The sequence below is a fragment of the Misgurnus anguillicaudatus genome, chromosome 8 (assembly GCF_027580225.2).
Source record: "Misgurnus anguillicaudatus chromosome 8, ASM2758022v2, whole genome shotgun sequence".
NCBI classification, from domain to species: domain Eukaryota; kingdom Metazoa; phylum Chordata; class Actinopteri; order Cypriniformes; family Cobitidae; genus Misgurnus; species Misgurnus anguillicaudatus.
In genome coordinates, this window is record NC_073344.2 from 27,461,967 (window position 1) to 27,488,287 (window position 26,321).

The 26,321-nt window shown below is 39.8% G+C and overlaps 1 protein-coding gene across 3 annotated transcripts in view; it reads right to left on the minus strand.

Annotated features, from left to right (window-relative positions):
* The window catches only part of zeb2b (zinc finger E-box binding homeobox 2b), a 67,241-nt gene extending 44,653 nt beyond the window's left edge, over nt 1–22,588 (minus strand). The window contains exons 1-2 of one of the 3 annotated variants that reach the window (XM_055213576.2): nt 22,347–22,588; nt 21,037–21,192 (exon numbers count right to left, since the gene is read on the minus strand). In XM_055213576.2, coding sequence (XP_055069551.2) covers nt 21,037–21,109 — 73 coding nt within the window. In that variant the 5' untranslated portion in view covers nt 21,110–21,192; nt 22,347–22,588. The remainder of the gene's footprint in view (nt 1–21,036; nt 21,193–22,346) is intronic. The other 2 variants (XM_073870639.1, XM_073870640.1) reach the window with 2 other exon arrangements.
* Nucleotides 22,589–26,321: the final 3,733 nt, after the last annotated feature.

A 26,321-nucleotide genomic window follows, 5' to 3' on the forward strand; every position in this document is an offset into this window, starting at 1 on the left:
GTCTCTGTCCACCACACTGTTTGTCTGTTTGCCTGTCTGTCTGTCTGTTTGCCTGTCTGTCTGTTTGTCCCTCACTCTCTGTCTGTCCATCTGTCCACCACACTATGTCTGTCTGTCCATCTCTGTCTGTATGTCTGTCTGTCCCTCACTCTCTGTCTGTCCACCACACTCTGTCTGTCTCTGTCTGTCCATCTGTCATCCACACTCTGTCTGTCTGTCTGTTTGCCTGTCTGTCTGTCCATCTCGTCTGTCTGTCTGTTTGTCCCTCACTCTCTGTCTGTCCATCTGTCCACCACACTATGTCTGTCTGTCCATCTCTGTCTGTATGTCTGTCTGTCCCTCACTCTCTGTCTGTCCACCACACTCTGTCTGTCTCTGTCTGTCCATCTGTCATCCACACTCTGTCTGTCTGTCTGTTTGCCTGTCTGTCTGTCCATCTCGTCTGTCTGTCTGTTTGTCCCTCACTCTTTGTCTGTCCATCTGTCCACCACTCTCTGTCTGTCTGTCTGTCTGTCTGTCTGTGTCTCTCTGTTCATCTGTCCACCACACTCTGTCTGTCTGTCTGTCTGTTTGTCCCTCACTCTCTGTCTGTCCATCTGTCCACCACACTGTCTGTCTGTCTGTCTGTCTGTCCATCACTCTCTGTCTGTCTGTCTTTCTCTCAGTCTATCTGTATGTATGTCCACCACTCTCTGTCTGTCTGTCTGTCTGTCTGCCTGTCCATCAATCTCGTTCTGTCTGTCTGTCTGTCCATCACTCTCAGTCTGTCTGTCTGTCTTTCTCTCAGTCTGTCTGTATGTATGTCAATCACTCTTTGTCAGTGTCCTCCAATCTGTATGTCTGTCTGTCCCTCACTTTCTGTTCATCTGTCTGTCTGTCTGTCACTCTCTGTCCATCTGTCTATCCATCTCTCTGTGTGTCCATCACTCTCTGTCTATCCATCTCTCTGTGTGTCCATCACTCTCTGTTCATCTCTCTCTGTCTGTCTGTCTCTCAGTCTGTGTGTATGTCCATCACTCTTTGTCAGTGTCCTCCAAGCTGTCCGCCTCTCTGTCTCTGTAACACTAAGGCCTTAAAGCGACAGTTCAAATATGCAAATCCTGCCATTATTACTCATGTCATTCAAACCTAAATGACTTTTTTCCTCACAAGGCCCTTTTAGATTTTTCTTCTCATTTATGTATATGAGAATAAATAAATATGTTTTTGAGGTCAAGCGATACTGGTTTTCAGACGTCTCATGACTGATTGTGACTGTCTGATGATAGTTTACAGTGCGTTCTGTAACACATATGAGTTTGGACAATGTGAATTTTGATGTGTGGATGAACGACCCCTTCAAAGCATCGACTTCCTCTGATTTTACCTGTCTGTGTGCATGAAGACAGCAGTGTTGCCCGCGGGGTAAAAATGAACCCAAGGCTGTTGCCCCGGCCCTGTCAGAGCTCCTTTAGCATGAGTGATCTCTTTTCAAAGAGCCACAGACACGTACGGGATTCAAACATGGTGAAGTGGAAGCTAATCGCCTGCTCTTTTCCCACCTCGACAGATGAGACGCGATGCCCGGCAGCTGCTAGATTTCAATCAGGTGAGACGTTGCAGGAAAAAGCACGTCTCTTTGAAGACCTCCTGAGAGGAGGACGTGCATTAAAGTATGTAAAAATTTGACATAAAACACTGATCGGGCCAGTATTTCTCTGTAATCATTTCTATCAAAGAACGCAAAGATATTTGTCTGCACGGCTCACAGAACTTCCCCAAACTGTTCTGTCGATCCAAAATGAATCATGGATTTGGATTTTTAACTGATTCACTTGAACTTAAACTGATTCACTGAAAGGCAGTAAAAGCAGCTATTCTAATGGTGTTTTTGCTTGAATCAATTTCAATCAGAGAGAGACCCTATTAAAATATCTCTGTCTTAACAATCTCCGACTCATGAGTCGCAAGAAGGACCACCAAACTAATGGCCAAATAAAAAGCCTGTTAAAATAACTGGGACTTTCACTATGCTGTTTAGTTATTTTTATATCACCACCTGAATCATTGTGAATGTATCATGAATATTCAATATATCTGGGTCACTGACTGACACACACACACACGCGCGCTCTTTTCATTTCAACTATATGGCTACACATAAACAGAACAGGGGATCATAACTCTTATTTATGTCGTTCAATTTGCCCGCACAACTCAGCAATTCATATTCCTGATCAATTACAAAGGCTTCAGGCCTCAGAAATCTATTTTCCGTGACACAACGCAGATCTCCACACGTATCCTGTCTGCTGTCCTGTCTTTTCTGTTCGTCACCTGTTCTGCTGCGTATAAGTGGTTTATTGAAGCTTTTTCATAAGGTTTTAAGGTAAAAGAGAGAATAAAGTAAAAATCTAAGTTATTTTACGCAACAGGGAACATCTATTAGTTTAAAAAAACCTGCATTTTTTTTAAAACCGCAGATATGTCAGGAGTGATGTGAAAGCACATAAATAAAGAAACAACAACGTGATAACGCTCGAAGAGAAACGCCGGCTATTTGGCTTTTTGTGGATATATTTAAACAGCAGATGATTTCGGTATATTTTCCGCAGTCTTCCTCAAATAACGCGGGATGTTTTTTCCAATCATTACCCCGCTTTGGAGAAGGAGTATGCCGCCCCGAACTTCCCTTTGCTCATGGACACGAAAATTCATTTCAATATATTTACCTCCATGAATATTTTTTCTCTTTCAGTGGGAAATAATAAAGAGTAAAGAGGGTCTGCCCAATGGTGGAAGCTCCACAGACACATTAGAAAGGGAAATTGCACTCAGCAGGAAGAAAAATCATTGTGTTACCCCAGGTGAAAAATATTGTTGCTTTGCTTAAAAGTGCATGCAAGGCAAGCCGCATTATTAGAATGTTTAAATATTAATTCTTCCAGCGGGTAGTAAAGATGATCGAGACACTGTGTCAACTACTTTATTTTTCTTGCAGAGGCCACGGGATCTAACCTGCTCTCTCTCTCTCTCATAGCAAACAAACAAACAAACAAAGAACGGTTTCATTACGGCAGATTTGGGCCGCGCTTTAGACTCTAATAGTTAAAGCTGCCGGGATATGAAGATTTCATCATTTTATGGCTGTTTGCGTGCAGATGAAAAGGAATAATTTAAAGACTCTGGTTTGTTCTTGCGAGGTAGATTTAAGTGATGCTAAGAGCCAGGATGTTTCAAATCATATCATCACCGTTTCATCTTCTGTGCCACGTTAATATCTCTCATGAGCTCTCTTTGTGTGTGTGTGCGCGAGTGTGTTCAACGATCTGAAGAAACGCTAAAGCAAATTACAATTGATCCCATATGTCAGTGCGTACAGGTAACAGTCAATAATCTCAGAGCGTTTGGATCGCGAGCACATGCTTCAGAGCGACAATCTGTGTTGAGTAATTAAAACCAACAGTCTCGCTCTCTTTCAGATGTGTTTCTCCAGGGCTTTTCACCCTTCGCTCTTACAAAGAAAGCAGAAATTGTGAACAGGAGCTGGCTTATTTCTCAAGATCTCATCTGCCTTTCAGGTAAACGCTAAAAAAGTTGGCTTCCTCATCGCCACCTGAGACGGATTTCTGCTCACCGTGTTCGGCTCGCTCATGCGCGCACGCAGACGGGGTGTAGAAGCACTTTAAAAGCTCATCAAGCGAGAGCTGCACTTGTAGGAAATACCTTATTCATGACGGAACAGCCCGAGTCGAGGTAATGACTCAAATCAAGGTGGCCTGGCAAATGTTTAAATCTACAAGGACGACGAGACCATGAATAATGCAAAATAATTTGCATCTAAATTTTTTAAGTGTTCTTTATTCAAAAACTAAAACGTGGCTTCGATTAAACTTTGATGACCGGGAGCCGAGACGCAGGAACCCAAAACCTTCTTATTTGCTGAAATTATTTAGAGGAGCGATAAAACAGCAGCGGCGAGGATGAGCAGAACTTCCAATAAATAGTAATTACGTGTGAGGTATTAGTGTCGCTGAACGACACGTGGACGACCCTCGTGTCTGACGACTGTAACGGTGGCACATTTACATTTATGTATTTGGCACACTTTTATTTCAAAAAATGCTTCCTGGGAATGGAGCCACACTTTGTGAACAGCAAGAAATACTACAGTACTGCATTTCTAAATATGCATTCAGACACTTTATCCAAATATATTGTTGGAATCAAACCCATGACCTTTGAGCTCCTAATGCAATGCAGGAACATGTGTATGATATCTCAGCCCAAATGCAAAAGGTGTTCAAAAGTTTGTAGTGATTAAATTATATTAATAAAACTTAAATAGATACATATAAATACGCTTACCTGCTGTTGGATGTTAAGGGACAGATCCACAGTTTCACAGCCAGCAGGAGAGAAAGAAAGAAAGAGAGAAACATGGTATTGATTAATTTGGTGTTATCTATATCCTTTGTAAAAGCTTGCAGAGAAAGATTTCACAGTTTGATGGCATTTAAGACGTGTGAAACAAACATTCAAAGCCCCTGGACAATGAAACTGTTATCCTAAGTGAATTATTTCTATTTCCACACGTGATCGACTATATTTCTGCGTTTTCTAAAGAAGGAACCCATGCGAAAATCAGTAAATGCATAGCACAGGGATCCCACACCTTAATTATCTTTAAATTCAAGGACCTTTCAAGGACTTTCCAGGTCCAATACCCTCAAATTCAAGGACTAAATGTGGGGACACATTTCAAGTGAGAGTAAGGTTACATCGTGTTACCTTTTAAGATACATTGTTACAGTTCCCTTTCGAGGGAACTCATGTTGCGTCACTGTGGTGACACTTTGGGGATGCCTCCAGGGGTAAGTGTGTCTGAATGTGTATATCAAATTCAACCAATGGTGAGCCTTAACGACAAAGACAGGGTGACGCGGGAGTCAGGAAGTATATCGCTATCTGAAATATTGGCAAAGACGGCGTTACAGGGACGCAGGAAGTATGACAAGGGAGACGCAGCGTCTCATTCCATTCTCAGAGAACAACAGTTACATACGTAACCCGAGACGTTTTCATGTGTCAAACACAACTATGCAAAAATTTTGGTGTGAATTAACATTCGCATACAGTAGATATAATTATCCTTCACTACACAGGGAATTATCCTACACTACACAGGGAATTATATGGATTATTTTCCAGAAATCTTCTTGCATGAAATAGATTCAAGCACTTTCAATGACCTGTATCTATGCATGTATATTTTCAAAAACTTCCCAGGGCCTTGAATATTTTCCTCCCAGATTCACAAACTTTCAAGGATTTCAAGGACCCATGGGAACCCTGATTGCAACACGTTGACAACTAGCCAAAACTTTCAGCACGACAGCACTCGGATCTAATGGTATGTGCACACCAAAAGCGATGTGAATAATATGCAGTAAATACTCGCTCTAAATTACTTGCAGGATGACTTGTCTTTACCTCAAATGAAAACAATGCATTCCCCTATTTTCTCATACAATCGTACGTGTCAAACCAGAAGTGTCAATAAGCTCTTTGCTTGCTCTTATCATGCGAAATTCACACTTTAAAAAAATTGTCAACTTGCACGGAAGATGCCATTGAGGCGAGTATCACATTCAATTTGAGTCTATTTGTGTCTTTGCATTGACTCTGTATGTAATCTACTCGTGCAAATAATTACATTCGGATAACGTAAGTTCTCAGTGGTTGCTGGTGTGTTGCTACAGTATGTTGTTTCTTACAGTTGTTAAATATGATCTGAATTAACCATCAGTGAGCAAACGACAGAAAAGCAGCTAATGTCAAGTGTACCTGTAACCAGGTGAGCAGACATACAGAGAAAAGCGTGTCTCTCTGCAGGCTCCTTTACTCCACTGACCTCTCGCCACTCCACCATAATTATCGCTGCCTGATTCTCATTCAATTTGCATTTAACCCACATCTGAGTTCAACACAAATCCCCACACAGAGTCACTTACAATACAAACACACAGACGCACACATCTGTAATCTTCACTGGCTTATTTTGCACACCGTACATGATGTAATGATGTTTTTAGTTCGCACTCATTGAGATAACGCAAAGCAATTACACAACAAGCAGCTATTGAATTACCATTTGATAGGTGAACATCACACAAACAAACACACACACTTTCTTTCCAATGCATTTTGCTTTAGGGTGTGTCGGGTAGTGATGTAGTCTCAAGACCGGTCTCAAGACCACTTTTTAAAGGTCTTGGTCTCGTCTTGGAATCGACCGCATTTTTACTCGGTCTCAGACAACGAGGACTCGGAATTTTATTTCAAGACCGGTCAAGACCACAACTGATGGCATATCACAAATTTTTTATCATTACTTTTTATGCAGTTTATTCAGGTTTGGTATATCATGTTGGCATTGTTTAAGTTTCTCCCAATGACATTTTTTCTAACTTTATTACTAAAAACACCTGCAATTGTGTTAAGTGGATGGCGAGCCATGGAAAGACAGTTCAGAATAAATGGTTAAGTTGATTTCAGCTCCTTAGTTTTGTTCACTTTTATTTGCTTAGACAAAGATAAATTCCCACATATCTGCAATGCCTTTGATTATTTTATCAACTTCTCTGATGACATACACACGCGCACATGCACGCACAGACAAGAAGTGCCTAATCATATGCATATTCCACATTTTATAAGTGTTTTAATGCAGTGAGTTGCACTGGTCTTGGTCTTGACCCTTTAAAGTCTTGGTCTTGTCTCGGTCTCGGCCTGTCTTGGTCTTGGTCATGACTTGGTCTCGGTTTAGGTGGTCTTGACTACAACACTAGTGTCGGGTGTAAGACACCACCACCTTGTGTACACTAGTAACTCAGACCTGTACTATCAATGTGAAAAGAGTTTACACACTTACAGTGTCTTTCATCTCTGTGTGTGACAGACGTACAGCTATTCAACAATACGATAAGAAAAAATGTGTACAGTGATGACTAAGAGATCAAACCCACACAAAGTACAGTAGACATTCAGTGTCATGCATCCTTAAATGCTCTTCACAATTGTGTCGACTGTTGAGTGAAAGCATACAGTAGCGCTAAACTATTAAAGTTGATAGCACTGTCTGAGACACTGTTGAGATCTCTCATGAGTCGCATAAGATTATAGTGCAGAGATAAAGATTGCATTTGTGATGTTTCTCCTGTAAAACAAACTTCTCTGAGTAGGTGCTACGTTCGGTAGAGAATAACCCACGATAAGATCTCTTTGAAAGAACCGATTGGTATCGCAAAACAGAAAGAGGAAGAAAACAATCAAACACGAAATACCACCGCCACAAAAGCAGCGTGCAGAAATATCATGGATGTGATCTGCACCGATACGAGATATCCGGATAAACGGACGCCTTTGTGTTTTGATGCAGCGCTCTCATAATGAGGCGGTCCTTAAATATCTGCGCTCATTATTTGTGGTTCACACGCTTGCAGGTGTGCTGACAGGAGAAGTGACCGGCTCAGATCGACAGGAGTGGGCCGCATGTCGACGTGCTGAAAGCGTGTGAATGAGTGAGACACTGTCTCTGAGAACTAACTCACCTCTGATTCTCTCTCTCACCGCAAACACAAGTAATTAATTCAGTATATATGCATGCATGCATGCATGTGTGTGTGTGTGTGTGTGTGTGGATGCTGTAAACTGTGCTCTGGCTGAGCAGTCATCCGTCCTGCGACTACAACAGCTACAGGACGAATAATCGTGCTCTCGGTTGGAGCCCCGGTGCTCCTCGCGTACACGCTAACATCTGCCGTGCATTGATAGCAGATGTCAGTCAGCGAACGCTGAATTAAAAACGCAAGCATCACCAACTTCCGCGAATTTACTTGCTGGAAAATAAACTAGTATAATAGCGAGAGGTGTTCAACAAATGCCAGCACGCCGGGCCGAGTAATTACAAGCCTTTCTCTCTCTCTCTCTCTCTTCACCACCTGCACACTTTCTCGCACAACGTTTAGAGTCCTGCTTTCTTTCTCTACGTTTTAATTCGACAACACAAAAACGAAACCGCAGCGAGCGCTGCATTTCTGTCTGTTTGCATCAGTTTTTTCCTGCATAATTCATTTAAATTAGAGCAGAAGTAATAAAACCGAGTTGGGCTGAGCTACCGCGTAAATGAATTGTGAATATTTTACCGATGAAAATGCAGAAATGCTCTTAATCCACTTTCCTGCATTATAAATGGACGGCTTGAAGAGAGAGGAATGCTTTATTGTCTTTTCTAGGTGCACTAAAAGGTTGCGTCTAAAGAATCATTCTCGTGCGCCACAGCCAGCGCTGACAAACAGCGTTTTTTTTTTTTCTGCAGACGGCCAAAGCGGGCGGCCCTGGTTCACCCCACTTCTCCTGTACATAATGAAACATCAACATCAAACAAACAGTCACCCTGGACCTGTACACAGACAGAATATAAGACAGGGCTCTTTTAAAACTCATCTACCCTGAAGATGTAATAAAATTGACATATTGATTCCTTTGAATTTACGAACGCCTGTTTCATAAACTCCATTTCCAAAGCTTAGAGCTCCGTTATTTTACCCCCAAATGGATCAATTATGTGCCCACGTAATCCAGTTACCTGTGAAATCCACCAATACTCACCCATCCCCGCCTCTCCAGGCCCGTCTCTCTCTCTCTCTCACACTCTTTACACACACACATGTGTGAGTGTGTTTTTGTCTATCTCTCTCTCTCTCACACACACACACACACACACACACACACACACACACACACACGTGCACACATGCATGTTCATTTATTCAAGCTATGCAATGCTTGTTGCAGTGTAGTTCATAAAATACGTTGTGACTCATGCACTTCAACTAAAAATATTGTACTAATTCTCTCTGAATCATTATTATTATTGCATGCATTTGTACAAGCTCATATTAGTAAAAAATTTTATATTTTTGCAATGCTAAATTTTCATTAAAAGCATAAAGATAGCAAAGCAGAACACAGTTAAAAGTTGAAATCCTCCACAGATTTATAAATGCAACACATCACACTTCAAAGATACATCTGAGTTACACAAACCACATGCAAAATGTGTGTGTGTGTGTATGACAGCTGAAGTGTGTTTGGGTCACTGCGCTCTGGAATACCTGTCAGATCACACATGACCCGGACCACTGAGAGAGAGAGAGGAAGAGGATGAGGATGAAATCATAATAAAAGGAAATCTGTGTGGTGTGGTCGGGGTCTTTGGAGATAAGGAGCTGTGTGTGAGCTACATTTGACATGCTAAACATACACAACACCTTGAGTCTCAGACACGACACTACAAACACACCCTGACACCACACACCTCCAGATATTTGTCACACTGCTGTAAACGTTGGGTGCCAGCAGAAACACATCATATCCAATGTGTCTGTATATAACAGGCTTGTGCTTTTTGTATCAACCAATATATTTACATTATAGATTATATTTACAGCCGTGGACCACTCCAGTTTTGATTTGAATCATCATTTATAGATGTATTGGGATAATTTTAGTCCACTGTCTGTTGAATTGCAACAAAAGCAAACCTCAGGAGTCACATAAAGTTACCCATGACAAGCATGACAAGATGTCACTAAAAATCTGGGTTTTTCCCCAAAAAAAATATTTTTTCCACAAATGCATATAAAATGAGAATTTTGTGGTTGAGAAATTAATTTGAACTTGTTTTCTCTGCAGCATTGAAGATTGGAAAACACTGCTGCTTTTTTGTAATTTTGACTGTTTTTCCCATTTCAATTTTCAGTAAATAAATGCAAATAAAACATCATTTTTATTAAGAATTTGGCAGAAAGTTGGCAGAATGAAACAAAACATTTACTGAAACACATACCTAGTAAAACTGAAAGGTACCACTAAAATGGTCTCTTAATGTTTTTTTTTTTCTTGGCTGTATCTTTACATATATAAAACACACAAATATGCACATGCAAACATAAACAATAATCAATGTTTTCATCCGAGTAACTACAGCAATGACTGTTCTGTCTGATCTCACATAACTGGATTTCATTCACATTTATAAAACAAACCCTGTCATGACCGTAAAAGCAGGCAGTGTATTATTGGACGCATGATGGTCACCTCGCTGTAGACGACAGATAACCATTCTCTACATGGACTGTTAAATCCTCGTTGGAAAATGTCTGTCACAGGAGATGAGCCATCAGCCCAAGCAGAAACTGCGCAGCTCTCTGCCTTAAAACACTTCAAATATTTAGCAAACACATTGACGGTGCATGCTGGGAAACGTGCGGATGAGGCTTGTTATAAATCACCTCATCAGAGAATGAAATTAACACCGATTCTTGCAGGCAATTTCTCAATTTCCAATGCTAATTACGCTTTTTCTCTTTACTTTTAAATTCTGTACCACCTGTTTGGAGAAACACATCTTAGGCGGCGGGATGGATTTAATCACAATTTTAATTAACTGCCGCCGTGCACGAGGAAAAGCGGCAATTATAATGCAGATGAATGATGATTTTTTTCCACATTAAATTGTTTTGTTTCTTGGTTATGTTGATTGCATAAATACTGACAGAGAACGGTTTTTATGTACTGTAATTTAGTAATTGTTTTGTAGGAAAAATGTTTAAGACTGACTGACTGACTTCATCTGTTTGCAAATTGTTTAATTCGGTTAACCGCGTGATTGCCGGAGCAGCGGATCTTCTCCAGCTCGTCCAGCGTCTCCGTTCCCCTCCTTCAGACGAGTGGAGACTCCGAGCCTATATCACTGGATTTTCAGGAGTTTCCGAGCGTGTGCTTTGGGATTTAATTGGTCGTTCTGTTGGAGAGGGCGGCTTTTATTAATGTCACACTGTGATAAACCCGGACACGCGCTCTCTAGCTCTCTGCATCAGTGTTCAACACATGTCAAAGTCTAGTTGTACTCGGTGAACAAATGTGTCATAGTGGTTAATCTTCAGGTGAGCAGACCCACCTGACTCCTCTCAGTACTCTATGTCTGCTCATATAAGAGAAACCAAACACTAATACAACTAAACCTCTCTCTCTCTCTCTCTCTCTCTCTCTCTCCTCTTAGGGGATTTAAGGCGTTTTTTGCGATGAACTAGCAAAGTGCTTTGGCTTTGTAGTGCAGCAGAGACAGAACGAGAGCAGATATTCTCTAAAACTTTCAACAATTCGAGACTTATCTGCTCGCTCTAAAGCTCCTCCGCGGGAACACTCCAGAAAATAATTGTGCAATATTTCCATGTCAAACACAAACCTTTTCATCTTTCATGTAGGGCCAAACACGACCCAACAGACGCTCACTGCTGTAATGTGTTTCACAAAGGTAAAGCTCCATTTCAATTCTGTGTGGATTTCATCTGGACTAATACCACAACTGAAATACACTGGCGTATAAAATACACAATAGTAAATATTAACACACACACATTTAAACATATTGCTCGCCATTGGAGTTTTGGTGTGGTGGGTAGTGCATCTGCTCATGTGGATGCAGTTTCGTGTATTAAACTCATCTCATAAATAAAAAAATAAAGAAATATTCAATGAACAAAAATCTACTTTGTCGCTCTATACTCTCGCTTATTTGAAACATGTGAGATATCTTTAATGAGATCTATTTAAAGGGGCCATGGAACAAGACTTTTATAAGATGTCAATTAAATCTTTGGTGTCCCCAGAGCACATATGTGAAGTTTTAGCTCAAAACACCATATACATAATTTATTATAACATGTTAAAATTGACACTTGTGCAAAAATGTGCCGTTTTAGGTGTGTCCTTTAAAATGCAAATGAGCTGATGAAATTCAAACACTGATCACAATGATGGTGGTTTGTTGCAATTAAAACTCAATTGTGCTTTTCTCTGCACTAAATGGCAGCGCTGTGGTTGGTTAGTGCAGATTAAGGGGCGGTATTATTATAATAAGAGCTCCTTGTGACATCATAAGGAGAGCCAAATTTCAACTACCTATTTTTTCATGTGCTTGTAGATAATGGTTTACCAAAACTAAGTTACTGGGTTGATCTTTTTCACATTTTCTAGATTGATAAAAGTACCCGATTATAACACTTAAACATGGAAAAAGTCAGATTTTCATGCTATGGCCCCTTTAAGGAGCAAATAGAGACTTGCATTTATCCACATACAGATCTTAAACATTTTTTATTAAATCAAGACCAGATCTGCTTTCTGTGTTGACTTTGTCGCTCTATACTCTTGCTTATTTGAAACATGTAAAGAAAGATGGTCCTTAACCAAAAAAAGAAATAAAGAAAATTATTCAATGAACAAAAATCGAATAAAATTATTTGCTACAAATATTACATACTTATTTCACAATGACAAATTATTTTTTGCTCTTTTATAGAGTGCATATATTTTTTCTAATTAATTAAATATTTTGTATAGTTATTTTTTTTTAAATTGTTGTTCTGGGGACAATTTTGTTCATGCATATACTAAGACTGCTCGATTATAGGCAAAATCATAATCACGATAATTTAACATGATTACTTTGAAAACATGCATTTATTTAATCTTTTAGTAAGTGTTGCAATAGGCTATACGTGTCAAATCAGTGGTGCCTTACTAACACATCAGTCCAGCAGCATGCAATTTATATTTTAAATGCACAATAATTGTTTTACCTTGATTATTTTGTTTTTGTAATTGTTTGGATCACAAATTTCACTGATTAATTGCACAGCCCTAGCATACACAAAAGCACCCACACCTCCTCTTTGTCCTGTGAGAAGTCTTGTATTGTGTGACATGAAGAGAAACCTCTCCAGACAGACAGACAGACAGACAGACAGACAGAAGCGTGTGCGTGTGTCTTCTCTTGACTTCACACCCATGATGCTGTGACCCATCGTGCTCGTAGCTCTCACACCTCTGACACGCACGCCAAACACACACTTTGACCCCAAACACGCACACACACACACACACACAATCTCTCTCTCTCTCTCTGTCCTACTTGTCATAGCTTGACTGACTTGATTTGATGCAAATACCTCGAGGTGAAATCCTGCGACTGATGAACGCTTACGTCAAGTCGATTTTGCACCGTTGGGAAAAGGTAACCTCTGCGTCGGACAGAGATCTCCCTCACAGACACACACACACGCACACGCGAGGTTAAAGTGAGTGAAAATCTGTGTGTGTGCGCACTAATTGTAAATGAGACTGTCTGCTATTGTAAGAGAACTGCCCACTCCTCACAGAAAAGGCAGAAATGAATATTTCATTACTTTAATTACCGATAGAAAGGCTTTCACCGGCCGTTCCTTCGCTAATTACGAGCGCTGATAACGTTTGTGAAGTAGGACAGAGTTAAAAAGCAAAGCTGAGCTGAAGAGGATCATCCACCGCCGAGAAACACAGAGAAATGGTCGCATGATGTCATTGAGCGTAGGAAAGTCACAAATGAGATCTCTTTAATGTCTCGATTGTTTCTTTAAGAGAGCAAACATTAGATGGAGAGCACGTTGCAGACATCTCCTCATACATACAGATCTTAAACATTTCTTATTAGATCAAGACCAAATCATGAGAGATCTGCTTTTGTGACTTTAAAACATTTGAAAGAAAGCTGATCCTTAACCATTAAAACACCTGAGCCATGAAAGATCAACCTTTGAGCAAGACTAAATCATACAGGTTAATGATAACAGGTAATATTAACATTGTCGCACACACACACACAGATACAGACGGGCAGGTAATGGCTCTGAATCTCAGCCCTGGGGTTCGTCCTGTATGCCGGCGTCTGAGAAAGGCTGAGGACACGCTGTCTGTATGATTACTCGCTGCTACCTGAGGAGGTGTTTGTTTGACATTTGTGTGTGACAGCAGCGAGACGTCGCTTTGACGGGCGCTTCGGCACAAAGCTTTATCCGCAGTCAGACTCCATTAACGACAGCACGCGCGTCCGGGAGAAAAAGTGTGTGCGCGCGAGCGTCTCCTTGGCACACTTTTACCTAAGGTTAAAGAAACAAGCCAAACGGCAATTTCAACAATTTCCTGCCCCGCTTTGACGGTGAGATCATTAAAGACTAAATAGAAAAACCCACGTCAAAATCTCACACGTCAACCTAAACGCACTTCTCTTTCCTGAGGCCTCATAAACAGATTTAGCCTGATGTGATGGTGTAATGATCTTCGTTTCTATCTTATGAACGCACATATTTCAAGTCATTTATTTTCATGTCACAATCTGATATCTGCACATCTCCTATTGATTGTTTGAAGCTCATGACCTTGCCAGAAGAGATCCAACAATCAAAGAGAAGAACCTCAATGTGTGCCATATCTTTATACACAATCCTTAAAAGAGACTTATACAATGTATATATATTTATCTGTAATACATCAATAGGAGCATTTTGCATTACAACGTGACAGTAAACTGTAAATTGATTTGATCGTTGTCATATCTGTGCGAGCTTCACGTTACTTTGGTTACGTAAGGGGATTTATATTGAAATGACTGTACACATGCACATATATAACTGATGAATAATCAGATGTTTATTATTTTTCCCATCAAACATGTGATCAAGAGGTTGCAGTACTTATATAGGTTTTGATTTGATGCTTATCATTAATAATGACTGCAAATTAACATAAGGTATGAATCACCATTTGTGTGATCTGGCTTACGTCCTGAAATACCTTTAAATCTTTCGCCCGCACAATTTCTCCTGCACAGATGAGCCAAGTTAAAACATGTACAGAAATCATCCTTTTAAATCACCTTGAGAAGAGAAAAGATGAAAACGTGTTCTCTCGCTCGCGTTTCAACATAATGTGACCATCAAACTCAGCCTGCTAATTTATACAGAACAAACCTGCGCAACATGGCAGCGTGTCCAAAAGAAGACATGCGTGTTTTCACACCTGAGCAGCACAAGAGTGGCAGTCACACCAGCCCTTCCTGCAAATTAACATGTTGACACCTGAGAGTTTTTTTCTTGCACACAATATTATGATGCACAAGCAGAGACAATGAAAAATGAATCTGAAATGAGCCGTGATATTTCGCGAGGAGTCGATGCATGAAACGGAGGCCTAACATCACACAATAGAGAAAGACCAGAAGTGCGTACAATCATGCGGCCGACCGGACCGATGCTCCGGTGCAGATGGTCCTATGACGAGCTTCATATGAAGTCATTTATCTACACGTGAGCAGAGACGTTCTCCATTCATAACTTTGCCTCGATCTGAAAATACGCCTCTAAAAAAAATCATCCGAGATACATTACTCGCATTATATATGTGCTTCAGTATAGCTCAGTGGTAGAGCATTGCGTTAGCACAAAAGGTTAAGGGTTTAAACACAGGATTGTTTTATAAAAGCATATTGAAAATGCAATGAATAAAAATGTATACATGTAATGCAAATCAACAAATCCTTCTACACTTCAGGTTGACAGACGGCTTTTTTCTTGACGCTCAAACTGATAAATGTAAGTATAAATATCATCAGGAAACTGAGTGCCATACAAAACCATTTGTTATGAACTCCTTATTTCAGTGGTTCTCAAACTGGGGGCCGGGGCCCCCTGGGGGGCCGCGAGATGGTGCCAGGAGGGCCCCAGTTTTATGACATTTTATAAAATACATTAATTTATCATGAATTCTGTGTAATTAAGCCTAAAAAAGGATACTAACAAACAGCACTACTTTGTATAATTTAATTTGTTTAATTTAAATTTGAAGTTTGATAAGTTTTTAAATTTTTTTGTCATAAATTTTATTTCGGGGGGTCCGTGAAGCAATGTGCCTTACACAAGGGGAGCCGCACACTGAAAAATTTGAGAACCACTGCCTTATTTGACTATTGATAAGAAATTGATATGCTAAATGTAATTAATTTAAATTACAATAAGACTGTAATGTATTATGTTGTTTCTGGGCAAGGTTTCTGTAGCTTAATAGGCAGGGCAGTGCAAAGGTCATGTGTTCGATCACCAAGGAACACATACTCGAGAAAATGTACAAACAATTGAGTTTGAATGCACTGTAAGTTGCTTTGGATAAAAGTGTCTGATAAATGCATGAATTAAAATTTTAAGTGACGTCATCGTCCAGTTATCAAATCACAGGAAACGCTAGCCAGTCTCAAAATGCTACAATTACTGTACAAAGAGGGAAATGGGTAACAAAGTGCCAAAAGTCTGTGACGGCACTACAGTTTTACTACAACCCATCACTAACCACCCACCATCTCACATCAAAACACACACTGGACTTTATACAAACTTCTTGTGAACAACACAGAAAACATGTTAAGATAAACTCTTGAGATGAGAAACACCGGACAGCTGAACACACACATACACACACACACGCATGCACACACATGAATGCACACACAAACACACCCACACACACACACACACAGACACACACACACACACACACACACACGCACAATCTCTTTCCTGTTAAATGTATGACTTAAAACTAACCTAATGTGGGTTACATGCAATAAGTTAATCTGAAGAGATCAATTACACAACGACATCATCTCCTGTAAAGCACACATAGAGAGGAAATCTCTTTTAAATCTCAATTGTTTCTACTGTAATTTAGACTACATTGAGGTCTTGTATTGTTTCAATGATGAAAATGAGTCACATATGAAAGGTTCAGAAGAGATGTGTTTAGATGCAAAAGTCTGCAATCAGAACTCAGAAATCAAATATTTCTCATTTAATTCCAGATGTTCTTAAACGTTCTGACCGGTTTTATTTTTTTTAACTTTATATTCTTACTGTAAGTCAAAAGCTGAATAATTGGTGAAATAAATAAAATACAATTATGAACTCCTTCTGGAGGTGTAAAATGCAACCTCTGAACAAACGATGATGTATTCAAACTATATATTAATATGGAGATGCATCCTCTGGGAATCAAACCTGTCATGCTGGTGTTGCAAGCGTAATGCTTTGGCAGGACTTTACCAGCACCTCTAACAAAGGACGCTTTTACAAACTAACCCTCTCTTACAAAGGTGTTTGCTGAAGTAAATCGGGATCAATCCCACAGGCTGATAATCTTTCTGGTCAAAGTTCTGAGTTTGTGGAATTCTCATCACATGATGTCGCTGGACGAGAAGCAGAAATGCTCACATTTTGAAAATCTGTCCAAAACAGTCCGAACCATCATCGGGCTAAAATCATCAAGAAATTTGCTGAACGGTCAGAAAATGAAATGAAGAAATAATCAGTGAGGTGGGTTATTTACTGTCCGGCTCCGCTGAGCTGACAGCATCCGCGAAATGATGTGCAGTGAAATTAATGCTGACATCCGTTCAAAATAATTCACAGATTCGGTCGGGTATGCACGTTACTTTCTATAGAGCTTTAGTTTGATTATCCAACCAAGAAAAATCATTTACAAGTGTTTCTATCCTCACACGCACATGCCCACACATTAAATTATCTAAACACACACACACACCTGTTTCTAGCATCATAAAGCCGCGTCTCACACACATGATTTTCTCTTAAGTGTGAAAGTGTGCATCCATGAATAGAGCTAACACACCACTGCGTAACACTATCTGTGTGTGTGTGTGTGTGTGTGTGCGTCTATATAAGGGCCGTAACCAGGGGACGCCCAACAAACATTCACAAACACCTCAGTTATTTTGCTCTCGACACCCACCCTCCTCTGTCTTTATTCTCTCTTTATTTCTGTCGCTCTACCCCCTTCTCATGCACGCTCTCTAAAGCTGAATGCAAATGTTGTACGCTGGCAAAGAGAGCGAGCGAGAGCGAGGGGCTGGGTTGTGATTAAGGAGAAAGGGTTGCGTTCTTTGTTCAGCCCGCGGGGAATGTTTACCGGTGGAGACGCAGTGGATGTGATATGAAAGGCAGTTGGGACAGCGCTGATGTGAGTGAAAGTGAAGTCACACCTAAGGCATTTCCACTGAGCTATCGGCCTTGTGCGTGCGTGTGCGTGCGTGTGGGGTGGGGGGGTTCCCTTCCAAATATAAAATATCTTCACAAGCAAGAACACAGAAGAAATTACTACTGGTGTACATTAAATGATATTTGGGATTTAAATAAGGGCAGTTCATTACAAGCCTGTGGACATTTTTGGCACAGATTTTGGGGGAAACGGATTGAAACGTGCGATGGAAATTGGAGTTCTTGCTGTTAATACTGATGATCAAATTATAGTCAGAATAATGAGTAGATAAACCTGCGAGGGGTGGAGTATGTGTGGCAGGTTTTGAATGACAGGTGTTTCTATTCTGCTATGATTTAGGAAAAAAATAACTTAAACAAGTAAACGAGTTAAATTGTTTTAGTCTTGAATGCTCCCTTCTGCTTTTAATACGACAGATAAAATGTAAGGATAATTTTTGAAATGCAAATGAATATTCAAACTCATCAACCTATCCAAGACAAAAATACAAATTTCTTGTTATTTATACACTGACAAATTCACCGATTAAATCAGAATCAGTCCAACACCACAGAAATAGCATAGATTTCAGAGCCACGTCAAAAAATTGCCCGGGAATGCCGCTCGCAAGGAAAACTCTGGTGAGTAGCATTTAACAAACCGCAGTAAAAAAACTGAAGTCTGGAAGCTCAACAGTTTTCTTCCCGTGTAAGAAAAGCGTGCAGGGGACCAGAGGTACATGCTCTCGCCCCGTTCACCTTACACACATGTAAATGAAAGACATTACGACTGACAGTCAGCTGTGAGCGGCCCCGCTCCTCCCAAACACAGAGTCAGAGGAGGGGCCGGGCGGCCAGGGAGCCGTGCGCCATAATGGGGGCACAGAAACAGTTTAGACGGGGTGGAATCTGCCATTGTTGGGGATGAAAGAGCAGCCCGAGCTAAAGAATCGCCCCCCTCCTAATTCGGCAAGCGAGGCTCAGCCGCCATAATCAAACAGTGAGATTCTCCTCTCGCCACAGAGGAGCTTTACCCAACCTGAAATGATGTAATCAATCTTGCCGAGCGGGAGCGTAGCACGCTGAATGGAGGGGCGCGTCTTTGTGCTGCAGGAAACGTGTGAAAATATGCGTCTCGGGACGACCCGCGGCAGTCATCTGCTTAGGGGGAAGTGGGTCTTCCTGTGGTTTGAGGCCTCTGAAAGACTTCCCCTACATGCAAGACACACGAACACCCGTCTTGACCTCCGTGCATCACATTCAGAACCACAAACGGGTACAGTAAAGTGTTTAAAAACAACTAAAGCACAGCTGTATCACATACAGAGAAACCTTCACGGCGGGACAAAACTTTTACACCTGGACACAGCAGCATCCGCGATTGGATTCCAGCTCCCGAACTCTGACCTGCTCCTTACACATGAGATTCCCTATACAGTCTGTTCAAACCGGGAGTTTCATCTCTATGTGATACATTGGAACTGAAGCAATACTGTATGTTTGCAGAGAGAATTGAAATTTATCTTAGTGTTTCAAGCTTTCTTTCGTAGAGAAAACACAGCCGGACACATGCATGTAATCATTTTGTCCATTTTTTGATTATCTTTTTTTTAATGCTAAACATTTATGGGGTAGATGTAACCAATATGTACATACTTATAATTCTTTTTATTTTTGAATGATTTGTATGTGCTAAATGTTTGCCATCTTCCGCTACACACCTGGACACAGAATCCAGCAGGTGTTTTATAATACAAACACATTTTACTCTCATGTTAAGCTCAAATCTGCAGCCATCCAACATCCCTGAATATTTCATCTGTGCCCTCATTTCAGTAAGACTGTCACTTCATAGCAGGACACATTTTTACCGATGCATCTTTCATTTTTTAGTAAGCCAAAACAACACTCTTGTGTCCACGAACAATCATTCCCAAAATATATAAACACCAATTAGAAGCATTTACTTTATTTTCATGCAAAATAAGCAGGTTGTGTATAAAGCACAAAGGCGCGTATCACGCGTATGATTTTTGAATACATTTAATGAAGTGCGTTAATACGCATTAGTAGTTTTTACATGCGCAAAAGTCTTATAAACGGATGTGCTGTATAGAAATATTTTTTTTAACTTTGGTGCTTAAAGAGACTCGTGAGGGTGAAAAGGCTCGTATTGATTTTTTCGGATCAATATGAAACATTTCATAAAGGAGAGATGGAGATACATCTGAAGTGATCTGTGTTTACAGCGTTTAATCCCCGTGAAACAGATGCATTAAAACTCACATTTACGCAAATGTGCAGATAACCGAACCAACAAACCCAAACACTAGCGCACGATTCTAATGCAATCCATTCTATAAACTCACATCGTTTGTTGTTTTGCGCTCATACGGCATGTTTAGTTTATGTAATTATAGAATATTTATGCTTGTTCAAAACGCCCAAACACCAACTTGGCACGCATTCAACACCAGTGAATAAAATAAGTTGATCCAAACTCATTCTGCTTACCACAAAAGCATTAATGCGTTTTAATCAGACAACATTAGCGTGTTATAGCCAGCTGCACTTGTGTGACATTCACTGCGACTCACGGGGCTCTATACACACCCCACACAAAAACACACGACAAGCACAACACCGCTACAGAGGAGCACTAATTCATGCGTTAAGAATGAATGAAAATAATGCACGGCGGCTGACTATTTTCAAAAGCCCGTCGATGTCTTTGGATTGTCAACAGCTTCCTTAACAAATTAAAACGCGAGTGTAATGAATCCACAGGCATCTAACATAAGCGATAGATCACAGCGCGTGTAACGGTGCGGACGATTTACGCACAAACTTTCATTTCCAAACTCACTGTAACTTGCGCACAAATTCAAACAGCAAAACTCTCCGTGGCCTTTGTATACAACACGCCCGTTTAGTCCAAATTATACTTCTGCTCTTTTCTATTATTTACAAGCATACACTAAGTCTGATCACCCCGGTCTGATCTCAATCTGTCCTGCGTCACGCATCCATTTACGCACCGCACCAGGACACTTTCCCCAGCAGCTCTTACCGTTTTTCCTCCGCGGGTTGGCTTGCTTTCGCCTCTTACACCGGGGGCCATCCGCCATGATCAGCTCCCGCATTGATAAACGTGGATCAGATGGCAGTTTGCATGGACTCAAACCCGAGCGAACACTTGAACAATGCGCAGGGTGAGACGCGTCCTCTGGCAGCCCATCAGCCCGAGCAGAAACACAAGAGAAACACACAGGCACATGGGTGAGTGAATGTGATTGTTCACAGGGTCTGATATCATTCTGGGAGCGCGCAGCCTTTCTCTTGCCATGCATCTGATCACCAGAGACTATCGGACCGGAGTACCGACGGGTGCATTTACTTTAAGGGCGCGTGTGTCCTGTTGCTGTAATCTCTGATATACACAAAAAACTGAATGACGTGAAAAAAATTGTATAGGTCAGAATCTAGATTTATATTTGACTAGTAGTAATGAAAAAAAAAGTAAGATAATTTTGCTTTTAAAAGCAGCTAGTGTCATTTTTTTCTAACTTATTTTTGGGAACTTGAAGAAGAGACAATTTTAAGTAAAGGGCTCAGTTAATGGTCTGTCATTTTTAAGCATACATATAAAGCATAATACTAAAATATTGCATTATAAACGTATTTATTTCTAGGTAAAAAATAAATGTGAAAAATACAGATTTATATCGTTTTAAGAGATTTAGTTTATGCTGTTCGATCTGCTTTATGTGCAGGCATGAAACTTTATTTCTGTAGAGAAAACTATATTGAGAATGTTTAAAGGTTTGTTTAATATTTCTAATGATAACAAGATACATGTTTGGATAAATGTGCAGCTTTACTGTATTACAGATATCATCAACATCATCTGTGAATCAAATATACACTCTCATCAACATGCAGTGAGATATAATACTGTAAAATATTTTTGATATTTACATCAAACTATAAAGTGCCGTTATGTATATATTTGTAATTTTATGTCAACTTAAAATTGTAGTCAAAATTGTTCTAGACAAAAATGCCCAATAAAATCTATGCATTAAATTGTACACTCTTCCCTATTATTGATCTCACACAGAACAAAATATTAACCTAAAGAAAAAAAATGTTTGTAAAATTTCAAATATTTAGCATGAAGTTATCCTAAAATAAAACGTCAGTTTGAAACAAGTTCACCAAGTGTTTTAGCGCACCTGCACAGGTGAAGGCATAGGTAACTTGACACGCGCGCAGTTGTACCTGTGCTCGAGCATCCTGATTCCAGCACAAGTGCTTAATTTCTAACGACGACTATTTCAACAAAAGTATGATATGAAGGTAAAAAAGAGTGCGTCTTACCGTGTCGTGTCGGCGGCAGGAGTGTGTGTTGTGTGTGTTAGTCTCTGGGTCCAGAATAAAGCCTGAGAAACAGACGCGCGTTATTCCTGACGCGCAGGTTTGCGACTGAATCCTCTCACAGACTCCAGGACTCAAACCTGCGCTCGGACTGACGCGTTTACACGCCTCTAATGACACTTTTTCCTCCTTTTCTTTTCGAGAGAGAGAGAAACACACGCCACCTATCAGCACAGGGAGGGATAATAGATCCACGAGCGCATGTGTGTGTGTCTATTATGACACTGACACACACACACACACCGCAGAGCATCACGCACCTTTAAAGCGAAGACCAGAGAAACGTTTGAAGAAAGTTAAACACATTCACTCGATTCTTCTTCAGCTACGACCGCAGATCGACTGAAGCTGAAACAAAAGAGGATGAATTTGCAAGAGAAAAACTGACTTTTATGAAGAAACACATCCTGTCAGGAGAGACGCGGAAAGCGCGTTCGGGTTTCTGCAGGAAGGGACGCGCGCGCGCGTGCGCTCCGGCGTGACAGGTGAGTCTGCAGGTATGCAGGTAAGTTTATGTAAGGATTGTTATTTAAACAAAGTCATTGGAGATCATAAAAAGGTGTCATTTAAAACAAATATAAGCTATTTCTGTTTCTATTCGAAAATAAAATATTGAAAGTCGGTCATGCGACGCATTGAAGGGCGTGAATGAGCTTCTGTCATTCGATTCATTTTTTCGGTCGTTTTAATGGTTTAGTGCGGATGTCTTACAGTGATTTATGTGTATAAAATATTTTTTTTAGCATTTATCTGCAGTATAAGACCATTAAGATGCATTTATTTAGATATAATCTGACTTATAATTTATAGATGATTAGATATCATAAAAATGATAAAAACGTATGATTTTTACACAATACTACAATAATAGCATTACAGCTTGTAAATTAAGATTTTTAAATGATTTTATTGTATAGCCTATTTATTGAAACTATGCGGATAATAGTGCACGATGTGATCATGATTTAGTCACTGCAGGGCGAGTGCCAAAATAATCATTTTATCAAACTAAACAATATTCTTATTGATTTCTGTCTGATTATAAAATTCTGACTCAAAAGTATTTTATTGGTTAAACTGTAACCTGATTTTGTAAGGTTAATAGTCATTAAATTAAATATAATTTTGACATGTATATAACCAGCTCAAATATAGATGTTACAAAAGGAATCACATTTTGTCTTAATTTTTATTTTTTGTTATTTAGCCTCCATCATTATAGGTGTTGTGAATGAGACAAACCCTGTGTAGGTTCGTGGATCTGTTTTTTTTAAGGGGGGAATCAGACGCCCCCTCTCTGCGCGTGCTCTCCTTACACTCATTTCTTCATTTCTGACCTGCCACATATTTTTACTGTATTGCATTTTGCTACTGTGAAGCAGTTTTATTAAACAGTTATCATTGCATTGCAACATATGTGTTACATTTGCAATGTAAGCAATAATATAAATTGTTACTTTATAAAAAAGGGGAAAGAATAAAATCTAATATATGCTTATGTGTGTGAAATATACAAAAGTAATAGTAATTAAAGGAGCATCAATTTGACCTTTGCTATACAATGTGTTTAGAAAAGCAAGCAAAGGTTTAAAAATTAAACAAACAAATTAGTAGGCTAATTAAAATATATATTTTTATCCACAGAACAAATGCCATTTTACCGTATAAACTGCTGGGGTCTCTGTCACGTGTGGATCTTAGGCCGAGTTGTAAACCGCTCAACAGTACCAGAGATACATGTGTGTATGTCATTAGCATAATTATCACATCTTCATGTGTGCCTGTTCATCACCAGCCAAAAAAAGCCCGTCCGGCTCTTCACAGATCCACCTCTGTGCAAATACACCAATGCATGCACACACATTACATGCAGTAGCGATTTCTCATCTGTACTTATTAATTATGCATTTACCCAACAAACCTGTTCAATTCACAGCCAAATGTTAATGTGAATGACAGCTGTACAGAACGAGTGTGTCGCACAAACGCACACACACAGTCTAAAGGAAGAAAGAAAGAAAGAAAGAGAAAGGATGACAGATTGATGGACAATTAGAGAGCAGAGTTACTGGCGAGTGATTTCAAAGTCTCTCAAACATATGAAATGAGGTCTTTTACCGTAGCCGCAGGGCCTGAGCCTCGCCGATGGGCTTCGTTCATCTGTATATAACAGCACGCTGGACTACTCACTGTATGCTTCAAACACATATTGATTTCCACATGTAGCACTTGTTCTGTACACGAATGATGCGATTATTATCAGACACTCTTCATTTGCACGAGACGACAGTGATTCTGTGTCTGATCCTGTAAAGAGGTCAGGCCTCCAGTGAGGTAAAGGAACAATGGCGCTCCAAACCGGCAGACATATATTTTAAACTATTTTGACGTTGAAAAAGAAATGTTAAACATTCACAATTAATTCTGACATTAGGAAAGTTCACACAGAGAGAAAGGTAAGGTCCGCTTAAATGAAAAACTCTGCCTACAGAAACATGGCTTATTGTTCCTGTGGAATTAATAATTGACGGTTGTTAAATGAATAATTTATCACGAACTGGAATAATCGTTGTATCTCTAATCTCAATGCACATTTGCATATGAATCTTGTAAAAATCTGCTGCTATGTGCTGTATAAACTTTGCAGGAATGTGAAATGTAATTTCAACTATGACGTAAAATGTGACTTTCTTCTTTCAGCATTCAGAAAGTATACGGCAGGCTGCTCGTATGAGAGGCGCTGCACGCAGAAATGTGTTTTAAACCACTTACTTTACCGCACCAATATGCTTCATATTTCTGTGTATGTTTGCAAAGAGTTTCTCAATGGCATCAGTCAAATCATTCAATAGATATCAGATATTAACAATGAACAATTGAACAGTTTATAATAAAAGTAATACGTACAGTCTGGATGCTTATTGGTCAATGCTGTTCTCCAATTAGTGTGGTGTACGTCACTGCACGAGTTATAAACCTCTACATCTACTGGTGAAAATATAAGACTTGAATTTAATTCACAAAAATGATTTGAATGAAACAATGAGGTGTCCATTATGTAGTAACAGTTTTATAAAGCAATATGGCCCTGGAGTATAACATACTGTAATCAACACTATTCACATCTCAGACATGAAATGAGCAAAATGAAAAATATTTATATGCAAACGTGTGATGGAAATAAACAGCCATTGCCTTGGCAACAAACCTCACTGTCTTGTCTGTCTGTCTGTCTGTCTGTCTCATGCAAGCAGGGTTTATTGGGTTGATCTGTGTTTTATCCGGGTATGTATTAGATTAAAGAAGAAAACATCGTACGCAAAAATGACGGCAACAATTAGCTGCGAATTTAAGCTCTTGAGCGCAACATTTACACTCAAATTTACACATCAGTGTGTTAAATAAAAAATGGAAGCGGCAGGAGATCTCTTTTCTGTGTTTGCTGTATAATTTGTTGAGATTTGAGAAAGAGGACGTATATGTAGAGATGCTCATTAACATGTGAAAAGGAGGCAATCACAGGCCACTGCTGAGACTATTGTCCATACTTATCCAGAGAGAGAGAGAGACCGAGAGAGAGAGAGAGATTATGACAATAAATTGTAACATACTCTAATAAAAATGTTTTTTTATTGCAGGTCAAAGTGGAATTCAAGATGCTTTAGGAATTTCGTTTGATACAGGAAATAAAATTGATGTTTATCAGTAAGGACACTTATATGGGCACAAGCTATAACAAACAGACTAGTAAAAACTGACTCGTACAAATGCATTTATATGAGATTAGTTGAATTAGGTTGAATTATTGCTTTAGTAGCGCATTTCCAACACTTCTTCTTATAAAAAAGCCATATTCTTACTGTACCACTTTTATAGTTATGACTCTTCACCATCATTACAGGTTCTTTACATCAGCAT